Source organism: Hemitrygon akajei, chromosome 8 (assembly GCF_048418815.1).
Source record: "Hemitrygon akajei chromosome 8, sHemAka1.3, whole genome shotgun sequence".
In the NCBI taxonomy this organism is placed as follows: Eukaryota; Metazoa; Chordata; class Chondrichthyes; order Myliobatiformes; family Dasyatidae; genus Hemitrygon; species Hemitrygon akajei.
The window spans coordinates 37723164-37736863 of record NC_133131.1 but is presented as its reverse complement, the minus strand read 5'-3'; the positions used below and the strand labels follow the sequence as shown (position 1 = coordinate 37736863).

At 42.0% G+C, this 13700-nt stretch overlaps 1 protein-coding gene across 6 annotated transcripts in view; it reads right to left on the bottom strand.

Annotated features, from left to right (window-relative positions):
* elna (elastin a) overlaps positions 1–13700 on the bottom strand; it is a 227255-nt gene that overhangs the window by 156243 nt on the left and 57312 nt on the right. For 5 of the 6 annotated variants that reach the window (XM_073053627.1, XM_073053632.1, XM_073053626.1 and 2 more), the window contains exons 9-11: positions 6814–6849; positions 2719–2763; positions 1977–2012 (exon numbers count right to left, since the gene is read on the bottom strand). In XM_073053627.1, coding sequence (XP_072909728.1) covers positions 1977–2012; positions 2719–2763; positions 6814–6849 — 117 coding nt within the window. The remainder of the gene's footprint in view (positions 1–1976; positions 2013–2718; positions 2764–6813; positions 6850–13700) is intronic. The other variant, XM_073053630.1, reaches the window with a different exon arrangement.

The following is a 13700-nucleotide window of genomic DNA, read 5'->3' as shown; positions in this document are numbered from 1 at the left end:
CTGAAATGGCATAAAGGAGAGTTATACTCATTGAAATATTACATTAAACCAAGCAAAGTTCTAGCTTATTGATGTAAACACGGTAAATATCACCACAATTCCAATCACAGGATCAAATTGCTGTTTTCGTTGGTGTGAAGAACAGAATAAACAGGAATCGTTTATTCTGGGGTTGTCAATTAATCACTGCTAAATATGACTGAAAACCAACGCATGTTTAATTAATTGTGTATGTTAACAGCAAATAAATTGCAGAAGCTTAGAAAATAGTGCTTATTTTGCCTTATGCAGATCATACACTGGTCATTGTCTGGGAGGCTGGATATTCACACGTCACTTACTAAAGGACATTTAAGTACTTACTTTCTCTTTCCAAAGATGTTATCTGACCAGCTGAGTGTTTCCAACATTGTATATTTTTCCCCTCAGATTTCCAGTAGCCTGTATTTTCTTTTAAATCTTCTCTTTTTAGACTTTGACTGTGCTGCTTTTCAATATGCCCATGTCACATTCTATCTGTCCCTCACACCTCACCTACTCCACACAGTCCCTGGTTCCCTTTCCCTTGTCTGCCATTTCATATATCCCCTTTCTTACATGTCCATTCCCCTTGCTCCCATTCTTGCTTCCGAGTCTCCTGATTTCAGTCTACCTCTTGTAGGGTGACATGGTAGTGAAGTGGCTAGTGCAATCACTTTACAGCAAGAACAGTCACCGATCAGGGTTCAATTCCTGCCATTGTCTGTAAGGAGTCTGCACCTTCACCCAGTGACTACATGGGTCTCCACCAGGAGCTCCTACAAACCAAAGTCCGATGGTTAGGGTTAGGGCTAGAGTTGGTAAGTTGTGGGCATGCTACTTGGGTCCTGGTGATGGTGCGGCTGATAAATTCCCAGGCTGGCAACCATAGACCTGGGTTCAAATCTTATTTGTGCATTTGAGGATTTTAAACACTTAATAACCTGGATTCTGATTTTCCTCAAGAGAACTTCTAGCGTATTGGCCTTCATTGATCAAAATAACGAGTACAGAATTGGGAAAGTTATGTTGAAGTTGCACAAGACCTTAGTGAGGTCTAATTTGGAGCATTGTGTGTACAGTTCAGGTCACCTACCTACAGGTAAGATATCAATAAGATTGAAAGAATGGGGAGAATATTTATGACGTTGCTAAAACTTGAGGATCTATGTTGTAGGGAAAGGGTGAATAGGTTAGGACTTTATTCCATAGAGTATAGGAGAATGAGGGGGAGTTGATAGAGGTATACACAATTATGAAGGATATGGGTAGGGTAAATTCAAGCAGGCTCCAGTGAGGTTGGGTGAGACTAGAACTAGAGGTCACGGGTAAAGGGTACAAGGTGAAATGTTTGAGGGAAACATGAGGTAGACCTTCTTCACTCAGAGGGTGGTGAGCGTGTGGAATGAGCTGCCAGTAGAAATAGTGGATGCGGGTTCGATTTCAACATTTAAAAGAAATTTGATTTGGTGCATTAATATTTGGGGGGGTGTGGTTGATGGTGGTTTGGAGCGCTATAATACTGGTCCGGATTGATGGGACTAGGCAGATAAACAGTTCAGCATGGACTAGATGGGCCTTAGTCTGTATTTCTGTGTTGTCGTGTTCTATGACTCGATGTCTCTTGTCTTTCCACGCTGGCTCTGCTTAGTCCACATCCATCCGTGTATTCTTGCATATGCAGTAACTCCATTTGTATTATCCCTCTCCTCTCCTGTGCCCAATATCTCCTCTCAGGCTCTTCCACACCTCTCCTGCTCTCCCTTTCCCCTCCTCTGTGTTCTCTCCCTTCCTCCTCACACTCCCTGATCCTCCTTTCCCATTTTCACTTTCGCCTAATTCCCTCACAGTTCTTTACTTGCATCAAAAGTACTCCTCTCCGTTTTTCTCTTTCTTGCTGTCTACTGTGTCTATTAGTACAGAAATATTTTCATTTTTAACACCTTTAACAAATTTACCTGCATATCTAGCAGCTTTGGCAGCTGCATATCCTCCTGAAATGACAGAGTTTGACAATTTATGGCAGGGATCACCAGCATTTTGACTTTAACATCAACAGGTACCTCAGCATTTCCTCCTTGCTTTTACATTCCAGTCCGCTTGAAATTAATATCAACATTGCATTTCCCTTCCTTATGACCAACTCAACCTGCAGTTTGACCTTTAGGGAATCTTTCATGTGGACAACCAAGTCCCTTTGCTCATCCAATTTCTGCATTCACTTCCCATTTAGAAAATAGTCCATGCATCATAACATGATGACATTTCTGTGGTGAGTTGTCATCAATTTTTTAAATATTTCTGTATTTTTGTATTTTTCTGCTATTTCAAGACTTTATATATTTGTATCTGAGCAAAGAATTCCTAAAGTTAGTGTTTTCCTAAGGATTCCTAAAGATTGCAGCCAAAAAATCTGTCCTTGGTCTCTGCTTCAAGTCTATGACATTTGATAAGCATTTCCTATGCTGAACAACTTTGTCAAATGACATATCAGGAGGTGTAGCTTGCTGTCTGTGAAAAGTTAATGTGACAGAACTCTTACTGGCTTTTGTATATTATCCAATTGGAGGTATGAAAGCCCAGATCCAGACAGAGCCTTGCTAATGAGGTTCAGGAGATATTGTTTTTATCTGTGAATCTGAACCAGATAAATGCATCACAATTTATTATGTAGAGATGGCAAATTGCAGTGCAGATTACCTGGAACACCTTGAACAGCTCCAGGGTCGACTCCAGGTACACCACCTGAAATGATAAAAGACCATAAGGTACAGGAGCAGAATTAGGCCAATTGGCCCATCAACCCTGTTCTGCCATTTTTCCTCTCATCCCTAATTTCCTGTCTTCCCCCCATATCCCTTCATGCCCGTATCAATTAACGGTCTATCAATGTCTGCCTTAAATATATATGAAGACTTGGTCTCCACAGCTGCCTGTTGCTAAGAATTCCACAGATTCACCACTCTCTAGCTACAGAAATTCCTCCTCATCTCCGTTCTAAAAGGACACCACTCTATTCTGAGGCTATATCCTCTGGTCTTAAACTCTCCCATCACAGGAAACATCCTCTCCACGTCCACTCTATCAAGGCCTTTCACCATTCAATAGGTTTCAATCAGGTCACCCCTCAATCTTATGAATTCCAGTGAATACAGGCCCAGAGCCATCAAATACTCAATACTGAATCATTTTTGTGAACCTCCTTTGAACCTTCTCTAATTTCAATACATCCTTTCTAAGATAAAGGACCCAAAGCTACTCACAGTACAGTACTGCAAATGAGGCCTCACCAGTGCTTTATAAAGTTTCAACGTTACATCCTTGCTTTATATTCTAGTCCTCTTGAAATGATGCTAACATCTCATTTGCCTTCCTCACCACAGACTCAACCTGCAAATTAACCTTTAGGGAATCCTGCACAAGGACTCCCAAGTCCCTTTGCACCTCAGATTTTTGTATTTTCTCTCCGTTTAGAAAATAGATAACCCTTTCACTTCTTCTACCAAAGTGCATGGCCATACACTTCCCGACACTGTATTCCACCTTCCACTTCATTGCCCATTCTCCTAATCTATTTAAGTCCTTCTGTGGCTTCTCTACTTCAAAGTTATCTGCTCCTCCATCTACCTTCGTATCATCTGTAAACTTTGCAACAAAAATATCAATCCCATCATCCAAATCATTGACCCATAATGATATATATAATAATTAAAAAAAAACTCAGACCCACCACAGACCCTTGTAGAACACCATTAGTCACTGGTAGCCAACCAGAAAGGGCTCCCTTTAATCCCACTCTTTGCCTCCTGTTAATCAACCACTGCTTTATCCAGGCTAGAATCTTTCTGCTAATACCATGGGTTCATCGCCTTGTCAAAGGCCTTCTGAAAATCCAAGTACACAGCATCAACTGATTTTCCTTTTTCTATCCTGCTTGATATTTCTTCAAATAATTCCAACTGATCCACCGGGCAAGATCTTCCCTGGACAAAGCCATGGTGACTACGGCCTAATTTTATCATGTGCTTCCAAGTACCTTGAAACTACATCCTTAACAATTGATTCCAACATCTTCCCAACCACTGAGCTCAGACTAACTGACCTTTAATTTCCGTTCCCCTGTCTCTCTTCCCTTCTTGAAGAATGTAGTGATATTTGCAATTTTCCAGCCTTCTGCAACCATTCCAGAAACTAGTGATTTTTGAAAGATTCTTAGTAATGTCTCCACAATCTCTTCAGCCACCTCTTTCAGAACCCTGGTGTGTACACCATCTGATCCAGGTGACTAATCTACATTCAAAACTTTCAGTTTCCCAAGAATATTTTCCCTAGTAATGGTAACTTCACAGATTCCATGACCTCTGACACCTGGAACTTACATCATACTGCCATTCCACCATCATGTTATCCACAGTAAAGACTAATGCAAAATATTTAGTCAGTTTGTCTGCTATTTCCTTGTCCCCCATTATAACATCTCCAGCATAGTTTTCCTGCAGGCCATATCCACTCTCACCTCTCTTTTACAGTTTATGTATCTGAAGAAACTTTTTGTATCCTCTTTAATATTATTGGCTAGCTTACTTTCGTGTTGCATCTATACCCTCTTAATCACTGTTTTTACTTGTCCTCTGTTGGTATTTAAAAGTTTCCCAATTCCTTAACTCTCACTAATTGTTACTCTATTATATTCGATTCAATTTCAGTCCTTCCCAATCCTTCAACTCTCACTAATTGTTACTTTATTATATTCAATTCAATTTCAGTTCAAGTTTAATTGTCATTTAACCATACATGAATACTCATGAATACAGCCAAATGAGACAGCGTTGCTCCAGGGTTAAAGTGAAAACAATACCAACAGTCCTCTCTTTGGCTTTTCTGTTGGCTTTGATTTCTCTTGTTAGCCATGGTTGTGTCATCTTGCCTTTAGAATACATCTTCCTCTTTGGGATGTTTGTATATATCCTGTGCCTTCAGAATTGTTTCCAGAAATTCCAGCCATTGCTGCCATCTCTCCAGTGTTCTTTGGCAATCTTTTCTGGCTAACTCCTCTCTCATGCCTCTAATTCCCTTTACTCCAGTGTAATACTGATACATCTGATTTTAGTTTCTCCTTGTCAAATCGCAGGGTGAAATCGTTCATATTATGATAACTTTCCCCACAACAGCTTCTTTTCCCTTAAGTGCTCTAATCAATTCCAGTTCATTGCACAAATGAACTGAATGGAATAGCTGATCCCCTGGTGGGTTCAACCATGAGCTGCTCTAAACAGCCATCTCATAGGCATCCTAGAAATTCCCCCTCTGGGATCCAGCCCCAACCTGATTTTCCCAATCTACCTGCGTATTGAAATCCCCCATGACTATTGTAACATTGCCCTTTTGACACGCATTTTCCATTGTAACTTATAGACCACATCCTTATTACTGTTTGGGGTCTGTATATAACTCCCATCAGGGTCTTTTTACCTTTGCAGTTCCTTAGCTCTATCCACAACGATTCAACACCTTCTGATCCTTTGTCACCTCTTTCTAATGATTTGATTTCAGTTCTTACCAACAGAGCAACACCACCCCCTCTGCCTTCCTGCCTGTCCTTTTGATACAATGTGCATCCTTGGATATTAAGTTCCCAGCTATAATCTTCTTTCAGCCATGACTCAGTGATGCCTACAACCTCAGTCATGCCAATTTGTAACTGTGCTATCTCATTCCGTATACTGCGCACATTCAAATACAACACCTTCAGTCCTGTATTCACCCTTATTGATTTTGTCCACCTTTTACGCTGCATCTCATTCTGTTGACTGCAACTTCGCCCTATCATCAGCCGCCCTGCTAGGAGTCTCGCTATACATTGCTTCTGTTTTTAAACCAACTACTTCATCTTCAGTGCTATCACTCTGGTTCCCATCTCCCTGCCAACTTAGTTTAAACCCACCCAAACAACCCTAGACAACCTGCCCACAAGGATATTGGACCCCTCGGGTTCAGGTGTAACCTATCCCTTTTGTACAGGTCTTACCTTCTCCAGAAGGGATCCTAATGATTCATAAATATGTCCCCTGCATCACAGTTTCTCAGCTGCACATTCACCTGTTGAATCTTCCTATTCTTATCCTCACGGGCGCATGGCACAGATAGCAATCCAGAGATGACTACCCTGGAGGTCCTGTTTCTCAGCTTTCTACCTAGCTCCCCAAAACTTCTCTTCAAGACCTCCTCACCTTGTCTACCCATGTCATTGGTGCAAACATGTTCAATATATTCAGTAATATATTAAATAAACCCAAGCTAGGTTCTACAGTGTTAAACTAAACACAATAAGTATTACTATGATTCCAATCACAAGGATGAGTTACCTTTTCATTTGCATCAAGAACAGAATAAAGAGAATTAAGCGAAATTTGGACAGGGACATGGTTATGAGGGATATGGAGGGCGATGGTCAGGGTCCAGGTCGATGGGACACGCAGAAAAAATATTTGGCGTGAATTAGGTGGGCTGAAGGGGCTGTTTCTGTGCTCTACTGCTCAATGACTCCACGTCTCCCATTTCCTTTCATCTGTTCTTACACCACGTCCATCCATCCTCTCTTGCAGTACCTAGTTTTGGGCTCTCCTTTCCTCCTCTCACTCATTCCTCTCCCCACCCCATTTTCACTTTTACACTCATTTTCTCACAATTGCTTGTGTGCATCACCAGTATTCATCTCTCTTTTCCCCTTTCTATCTGCATAACTGCATATTAATACAGAAATATTGTGATGTTGAAAACTTATAACAGGTTTACCTCCATACTTAGCGGCTTTGGCAGCTGCATATCCAGCTGAAATGACAAAGGATTGATAATTTATGATAAACATCACCAGTATGGACATTAACAAAATGATTTCAATCAAGGTAAATGTTATTTTTTAAAATTAATATCAAGAAAATTGAAATACTACAGTCAAATGTATATTATAAATACCAGAGGAAAACAAGAAAATACTATTTCCTCATTAATTCCTTAATGAAACAAATACATTACCTTACCATGGACTCAACAGAAAATTATACCTTTTTTATATCAAATGATACTACAACAGGCTGCTTCGGATAGGAATGGAGATGGCATGGGTTGAAACCTCATCATTTATATTCCAAGGAAACAATGCAAAACGAAGATGGGTAGGTGCAATTCTAGTGCTTCCCTTAACTATTAATTCCTTCATTATCTCATTGAGGAGTGCCCTTCACCTGCTATTTAAGGTTTCAAATACAACTTAAGTATTGCTAAAATCTTCCAAGCAAAAATATGTTCTGTTGACTTTCTCTTTGGAAAGCTGGGAGTCTCGTTTGTGACCATCCAAAGAACTAATTTGTATCTATAGCATGTCTATAAGACCACAAGGCATTTGCCAAATGATGCAAAGTACATCAAAAAAAAGTACATGAAGTAAACACAATATTATAAAATCAAGTAAGGAATTAAATTTGCCCAGTGCTGTATCTCAGAAACAAACCGTTCATTTATTCATGTCAGAAAAAGGAAAATAATTCTCTGCATGTCATCAATAATCCAATGGGATGTTTTATTTCCCTTTGAAGAGAACTAGATTGGTTTAAAATCTCATCAGAAAGATGGTACTGCATTGAAGTACCAGCCTTAATCATGTGCACATATTCCTTTTGGAATCTATATGGTAAGGAGGCAGAATGAAATCTTTGCACTTTGATGCCCAAAACATTCTTGACAACATTTGGATAACCATCTGATGCATTGCTAGGCAGGTCTGGATTAGGTAACTGATATACGAGACTTGCATACGAGTCTTTCAAATTATCTTAGGATCCTGCTTTAACTAAATTGTTCATTTGCCTAGATGCATTTGTATGCACATTTGATGCCTATTTTACCATCAAAGCTACTGTAATAGCAAGGCAGTGCTCGACAGATACGCTTCTTTCCACCATGCAAGAGGCTGAATACCGCTTGAAAAGTCCATATGGATGTTGTTAATGGAAGCTTGAAGATTTGCGTTACAAGATAGTATCAGTTTCACACTAAGCTGATAATTGTAAAACTATTTTCCCGTAGTGTAGGACTTTGAGAGTCTGAAGAGATGTCAGCAGCCAATTCAACTTGTATTTGAACCATTACTGCAGAACTGATGTAGTGTGAAATAATTCTGTTGTAGAAGTACACTAATAGATTAGTTGGAATTTGCATGGAACTATTTATCAGCCACTATACTTGCAATACAAATGTTTCCCAAGTAATTATGAACAACTTCATGAGTTCCATGCTAACATAGAAGTTACAGTCAGATATTCAATTGCTGCTGTTATTCTCCAAATGGACTCCAAGAAGAGTTATGGGAATTATACCTAATTAAAAGTTGGTGTTTTTCCAATTGCTTTTAATAATTCTTTAAAATTATAAATCTTTTAAATTCTTATAGGCATTTTTGACATTTTAATCTTTGAGATCTTCAGGTAATGCAGAGGATTTGCCATCAGAGAACCAAAGCGTGCACATGCCCAGCGAATCCACAGCCACTTCCAGGACAGCGGCGACACGTGGCGCATGTGGAAGGGCATCCAGGACATCACCAACTGCAGGACAACATCACCTGACTGTGCAGGTGATGCCTCCCTCCCAGATGCGCTGAACAACTTCTATGCTCATTTTGAGGTGTAAAATGACGTGGCGGCAAGGAAGTCCACCCCTCCTCCAAATGACCAGGTGCTGTATCTCACCGTAGCTGATGTGCAGAGAACCCTGTGCAGGGTCAACCCACGGAAGGCTGCTGGACCAGACAATATTCCTGGCAGAGAGCTTAGAGGATGTGCAGACCAGCTAGCAGATGTTCTCACTTACATCTTCAACATCTCGATCGTTCCAACAGCACCATCGTTCCAACATGCTTCAAGGTTGCCACCATCGTCCCTGTGCCGAAGAAGTCTTCAGTGTCCTGCCTAAATGACTACGTCCCGTTGCACTCACATCCATCATCATGAAGTCTTTTCGTCATGATGCACATCAAGACCCTGCTGCCCTCTCACTGGACCCCCTGCAGTTCGCGTACCATCCCAACTGTTCAACAGACAATGCCATTGCCACCACCCTCCACCTGGCCCTAACCCACCTGGCCAAAAAAGACACATACGTTCGAATGCTGTTCATAGACTTCAGTTCAGCATTCAACACAATCATTCCTCAGAAACTGATTGGAAAGCTGAGCCTACTGGGCCTGAACACCTCCCTCTGCAACTGGATACTAGACTTCCTGACTGGGAGAGCTCAGTCAGTCTGGATTGGGAGCAGCATCTCCAACACCATCACACTGAGCACGGGGCCCCCCAGGGCTGTGTGCTCAGTCCACTGCTGTTCACTCTGCTGACCCATGACTGTGCTGCAACACACAGCTCAAACCACGTCATCATGACATGACCGTGGTGGGTCTCATAAGCAAGAACGACAAGTCAGCTTACAGAGAGGAGGTGCAGTGGCTAACGGACTGATGCAGAGCCAACAACCTGTCTCCGATTGTGAACAAAACAAAAGAGATGGTTGTTGACTTCAGGAGGGCACGGAGCCACCACTCCCCGCTGAACATTGACGGCTCCTCAGTAGAGATCGTTAAGAGCACCAAATTTCTTGGTGTTCACCTGGTGGAGAATCTCACCTGGTTCCTCAACACCAGCTCCATAGCAAAGAAAGCCCAGCAGCCTCTCTACTTACTGCGAAGGCTGAGGAAAGTCCATCTCCCACCCCCCCATCCTCATCACATTCTACAGGGGTTGTATTGAGAGCATTCTGAGCAGCTGCATCACTGCCTGGTTCGGAAATTGCACCATTTCGGATCGCAAGACCCTGCAGCGGATAGTGAGGTCAGCTGAGAAGATCATCGGGGTCTCTCTTCCTGCCATTACGGACATTTACACTACACACTGCATTTGCAAAGCAAACATCATTATGAAGGACCCCATGCAACCCTCATACAAACTCTTCTCCCTCCTGCCGTCTGGGAAAAGGCACCAAAGCATTCGGGCTCTCACGGCCAGACTATGTAACAGTTTCTTCCCCCAAGCCATCAGACTCCTCAACACCCAGAGACGGGACTGACACCAATTTATTGCCCTCTCCTGTGCCTATTATCTTGATTATTATTTATTGTAATGCCTGCACTGTTTTGTGCACTTTATGCAGTCCTGGGTAGGTCTGTAGTCTAGTTTTTTTTTCTGTGTTGTTTTTACGTACTTCAGTGTAGTTTTTGTACTGTTTCATGTAGCACCAAGTCCTGAAAAACATTGTCTCGTTCTTATTGTGTACTGTACCAACAGTTATGGTCGAAATGATACTAAAAAGTTACTTGACTTGGAGTTGACTTACAGATTGGCTGTAATTGTGGCATTGCTCCTGGTAGGCTGTGGTTCCATTATTAATAACTTGAACGACATTTTGTAACATGTCATTAGTGATCAGTAAGTCACAGTATATCTGGGACTCCTGCTACAAACCTTGAATTGTGTTGTTAGTTTGTTTTTCCCCAGTGTGCTAAGTCAAAGAGATACACAGTCTCTACTTCATTTTTGGGATGTATCTATCCTATGCCTTCTGAACTGCTCCCAGAAGCTCCAGCCATTGCTGTTCTGCATTCATTGCTGCAAGTGTCCCCTTTCAATCAACTTTGGCCAGCTCCTCTCTCATGCCTCTGTAATTCCTTTTACTCCACTGTAGTACTGATACATCTGAGTTAAGCTTCTCCCTCTCCAACTGTAGGACGAATTCTATAATATTATAATCACTGTCTCATACCTTAAGCTCCCTAATTAACTCAGTACATAACATAACACCCAATCAAGATCTGCCTGGTGGACCCAACCAGAAGGTGCTTTAAAAAGCCATCTCAAAAGCATTCTTTAAATTACTTCTCTTGGGATCCGGCACCAACCTGATTTTCCCAATCTTCCAGTATATTGGGATCCCCATGACTATTGTAGCAATGCACTTGTTCACAAGCCTTTTCTATCTTTTGTTGTAATTTGTACTCCACATCCTGGTTTTTGTTCAGAGGTATGTGAACAGAGGCCTTACAGTTTGTTAACTCTACCCACAAGGATTCTATATCTTCTGAACCTATCTCCCTTCTTTCTAAGGATTTGGTTTAATTTTTTACCTATAGTACTACCCCACTCATTCTGCTCACCAGCCAGTCCTTCCAATACAATGTGTATCCTTGGACCTTAAAGTATGATCTTCTTTCAGACACAACTCAGTGAGGCTCATAATGTCATGCCTATCAATTTCTAACTGCACTACAATATCTTTTAGTTTATTCTGTATACTGCGTACATTCAAAAATAGTGCAGGATTCCCTTAAGCACAACTTGCAGGTCGAGTCCATAGCAAGGAAGGCAAATGCAGTGTTAGCATTCATTTTGAGAGGTTTTGATGGCTCTATGTCTGTACTTGCTGGAATTTGTCAGAATGAGGAAGTTCATTGACAACTATTGAACCTTGAAAGGCCTAGATAGACTGGACATGGAGGGGATGTTTCCTATTGTGGCAGAGTCTAGGAGCAGAGAGCACTGCTTCAAGATACACAAACATCACTTTAGAACAGAGATAAGAAGAACTTATTTAGCCAGAGGATGGTGATTCTGTGGAATTCTTTGCCACTGTCAGCCCAAGTCAGTGGGTATATTTAAAGCAGAGGTTGATAGATTACTGATTGGGAAGGGAATCAAAGGTTGAGAGGGATGGTAAATCAATCATGGTAAAATGGCTCAGTAGAATCAATGGGCTGAATGGCCTAATTCTGCTTCTATGTCTTATGGTCTTATAGGTGTTCTGCTGAAGGGTTTGCAAGGAAGGGAAAAACCAAAACAAAGAAAATTCAATGGATAAATTAGTTTCTCAAAAAGGGGCAGAGTGTAGCCACAAGACTGACCAGCAAAAAGAGTAATGGCACATAGATGTTGCTGGGATTTGAGGATCTGAGTACCAGGAAAGGTTGAATAGGTTAGGACTTTATTCACTGGAGTGTAGGAGACTGAGGAGAGGTGTTATAGAGGTATACAAAATTATGTGAGGTATAGATAGGGTTAATGCATCAACGCTTTTCCCTCTCAGTTTGGGTGAGACTAGAACCAGTGGTCATAGATTTAGAGTGAAAGGTGAAATATTTAAGGGGAATCTGGCAGGGAAGCCAGCTCGAGTTTTATCTCTGCTACAAAAAGATGGGGATCAGTTCCTTTAGCTGCTCCTTTCTTCACCTTCACATTCTGCAAGCATCATTTCCACGTGGCATTGATCACCAAGTGGTCAATCTGGTTCCTGTTGCATCGATTGGGTGGGCACCACGTCAGCTTGTGGCTTTCATGAAATGGACATAAGGTCCCTCCAATGACCAGATAGTCATGGCACGTAAATCCACCAGTCTTTCACTGTCCATCGCTCCACATCCATGAGTGCCCATGACCCGAGTGAACTGTGAGCTGTTATTTTCCATTTTGGTGTTTATATCTTCCATGATGATGATGATGTCATGGCGCGGTGCTCTACCTCTGATTGCTGCTTTTTGTAGAAGACATCCTTTTCTTCAACTATTGTTAATTGGAGCATAGCACTGGATCACCGTTGTGTCCACTTGTCTGACTCTCATCAGCCTGCTGTTGATTGTTTACTCCAGCGGGTACTTCTCAATGCCTTTCTTTAAAATGGCAGCTACACTATCATGATGCTGAGTGGCTTTCCTTCCTGAATATAAAACTCTTTCACCAATTGCTGCCTTTAGTCTGCCAGAACCCGTCCATCTGCTTTCACTGACGCCCAGTATATGTAGGTTGTAATGATGCATTTCTGCAGTTACTTCTGCTAGTTTGCCAGCGTTGTACATGGTTCGTACACTACAAGAACAATTTTTGTCTTGGTCTGGGTGACGTTTAGGGCTTCCTTCATGGTGGCGCTAGCTCCTTCTCAGTTTTCACTGCTGTCAGCCATGCAAGTCCCAGGGGTGGGGGTGGGGGGGGGGAACTCAGGAATACCATCACACACAGATATAGAAAGATTCTTCAACACGTACAAACAAGCTGGAGTAACTCAGCAGGTCAGGCAGCATCCGTTGAAACGAGCTGTCAACGTTTCAGGCCGAAACCCTTCGTCAGGACTGACGTGTTGATTTGACCACAGCGTCTGCAGTGTACTTTGCGTTTAGAAGGATTCTTCATTGCTGTTTCCACAACAATGTTTATTTTGACCAGAGTTTTAGCTCTGAGCTGAACCCCTGAACCCAGAGGATTGGTGGTTCACTTGTAGTCTGGCCTCCACACCAAGGTGAAGCTGTACCGGAGCTGTGGTCTGTCTATAGTCTTGTAGGGGTCAGAATGCTAGTGCATGACAGAGAGTGGTCTTGCCAAGCTGTCGTCTTTCCACACTATAAGCCTCCAGAATATTCTATGTATTTTCTGGACATCTCCAACCATGCCCTACTCCTTCAGTGTCACCAAGAGGACGTGGCTATAATCACTATGAGGAAATGTTGGAGGCGGATTAGGCTTGTGATGAGAAGAGAGACCAATGCAGTCATCAAAACCACACTTCTTTGGACCCCTGAAGGTGGAGAAAACATTGAAGACCAAAGCCAACATGGTGCCATACTGTAGAGGCAGAAATGAGGACCTTGAACG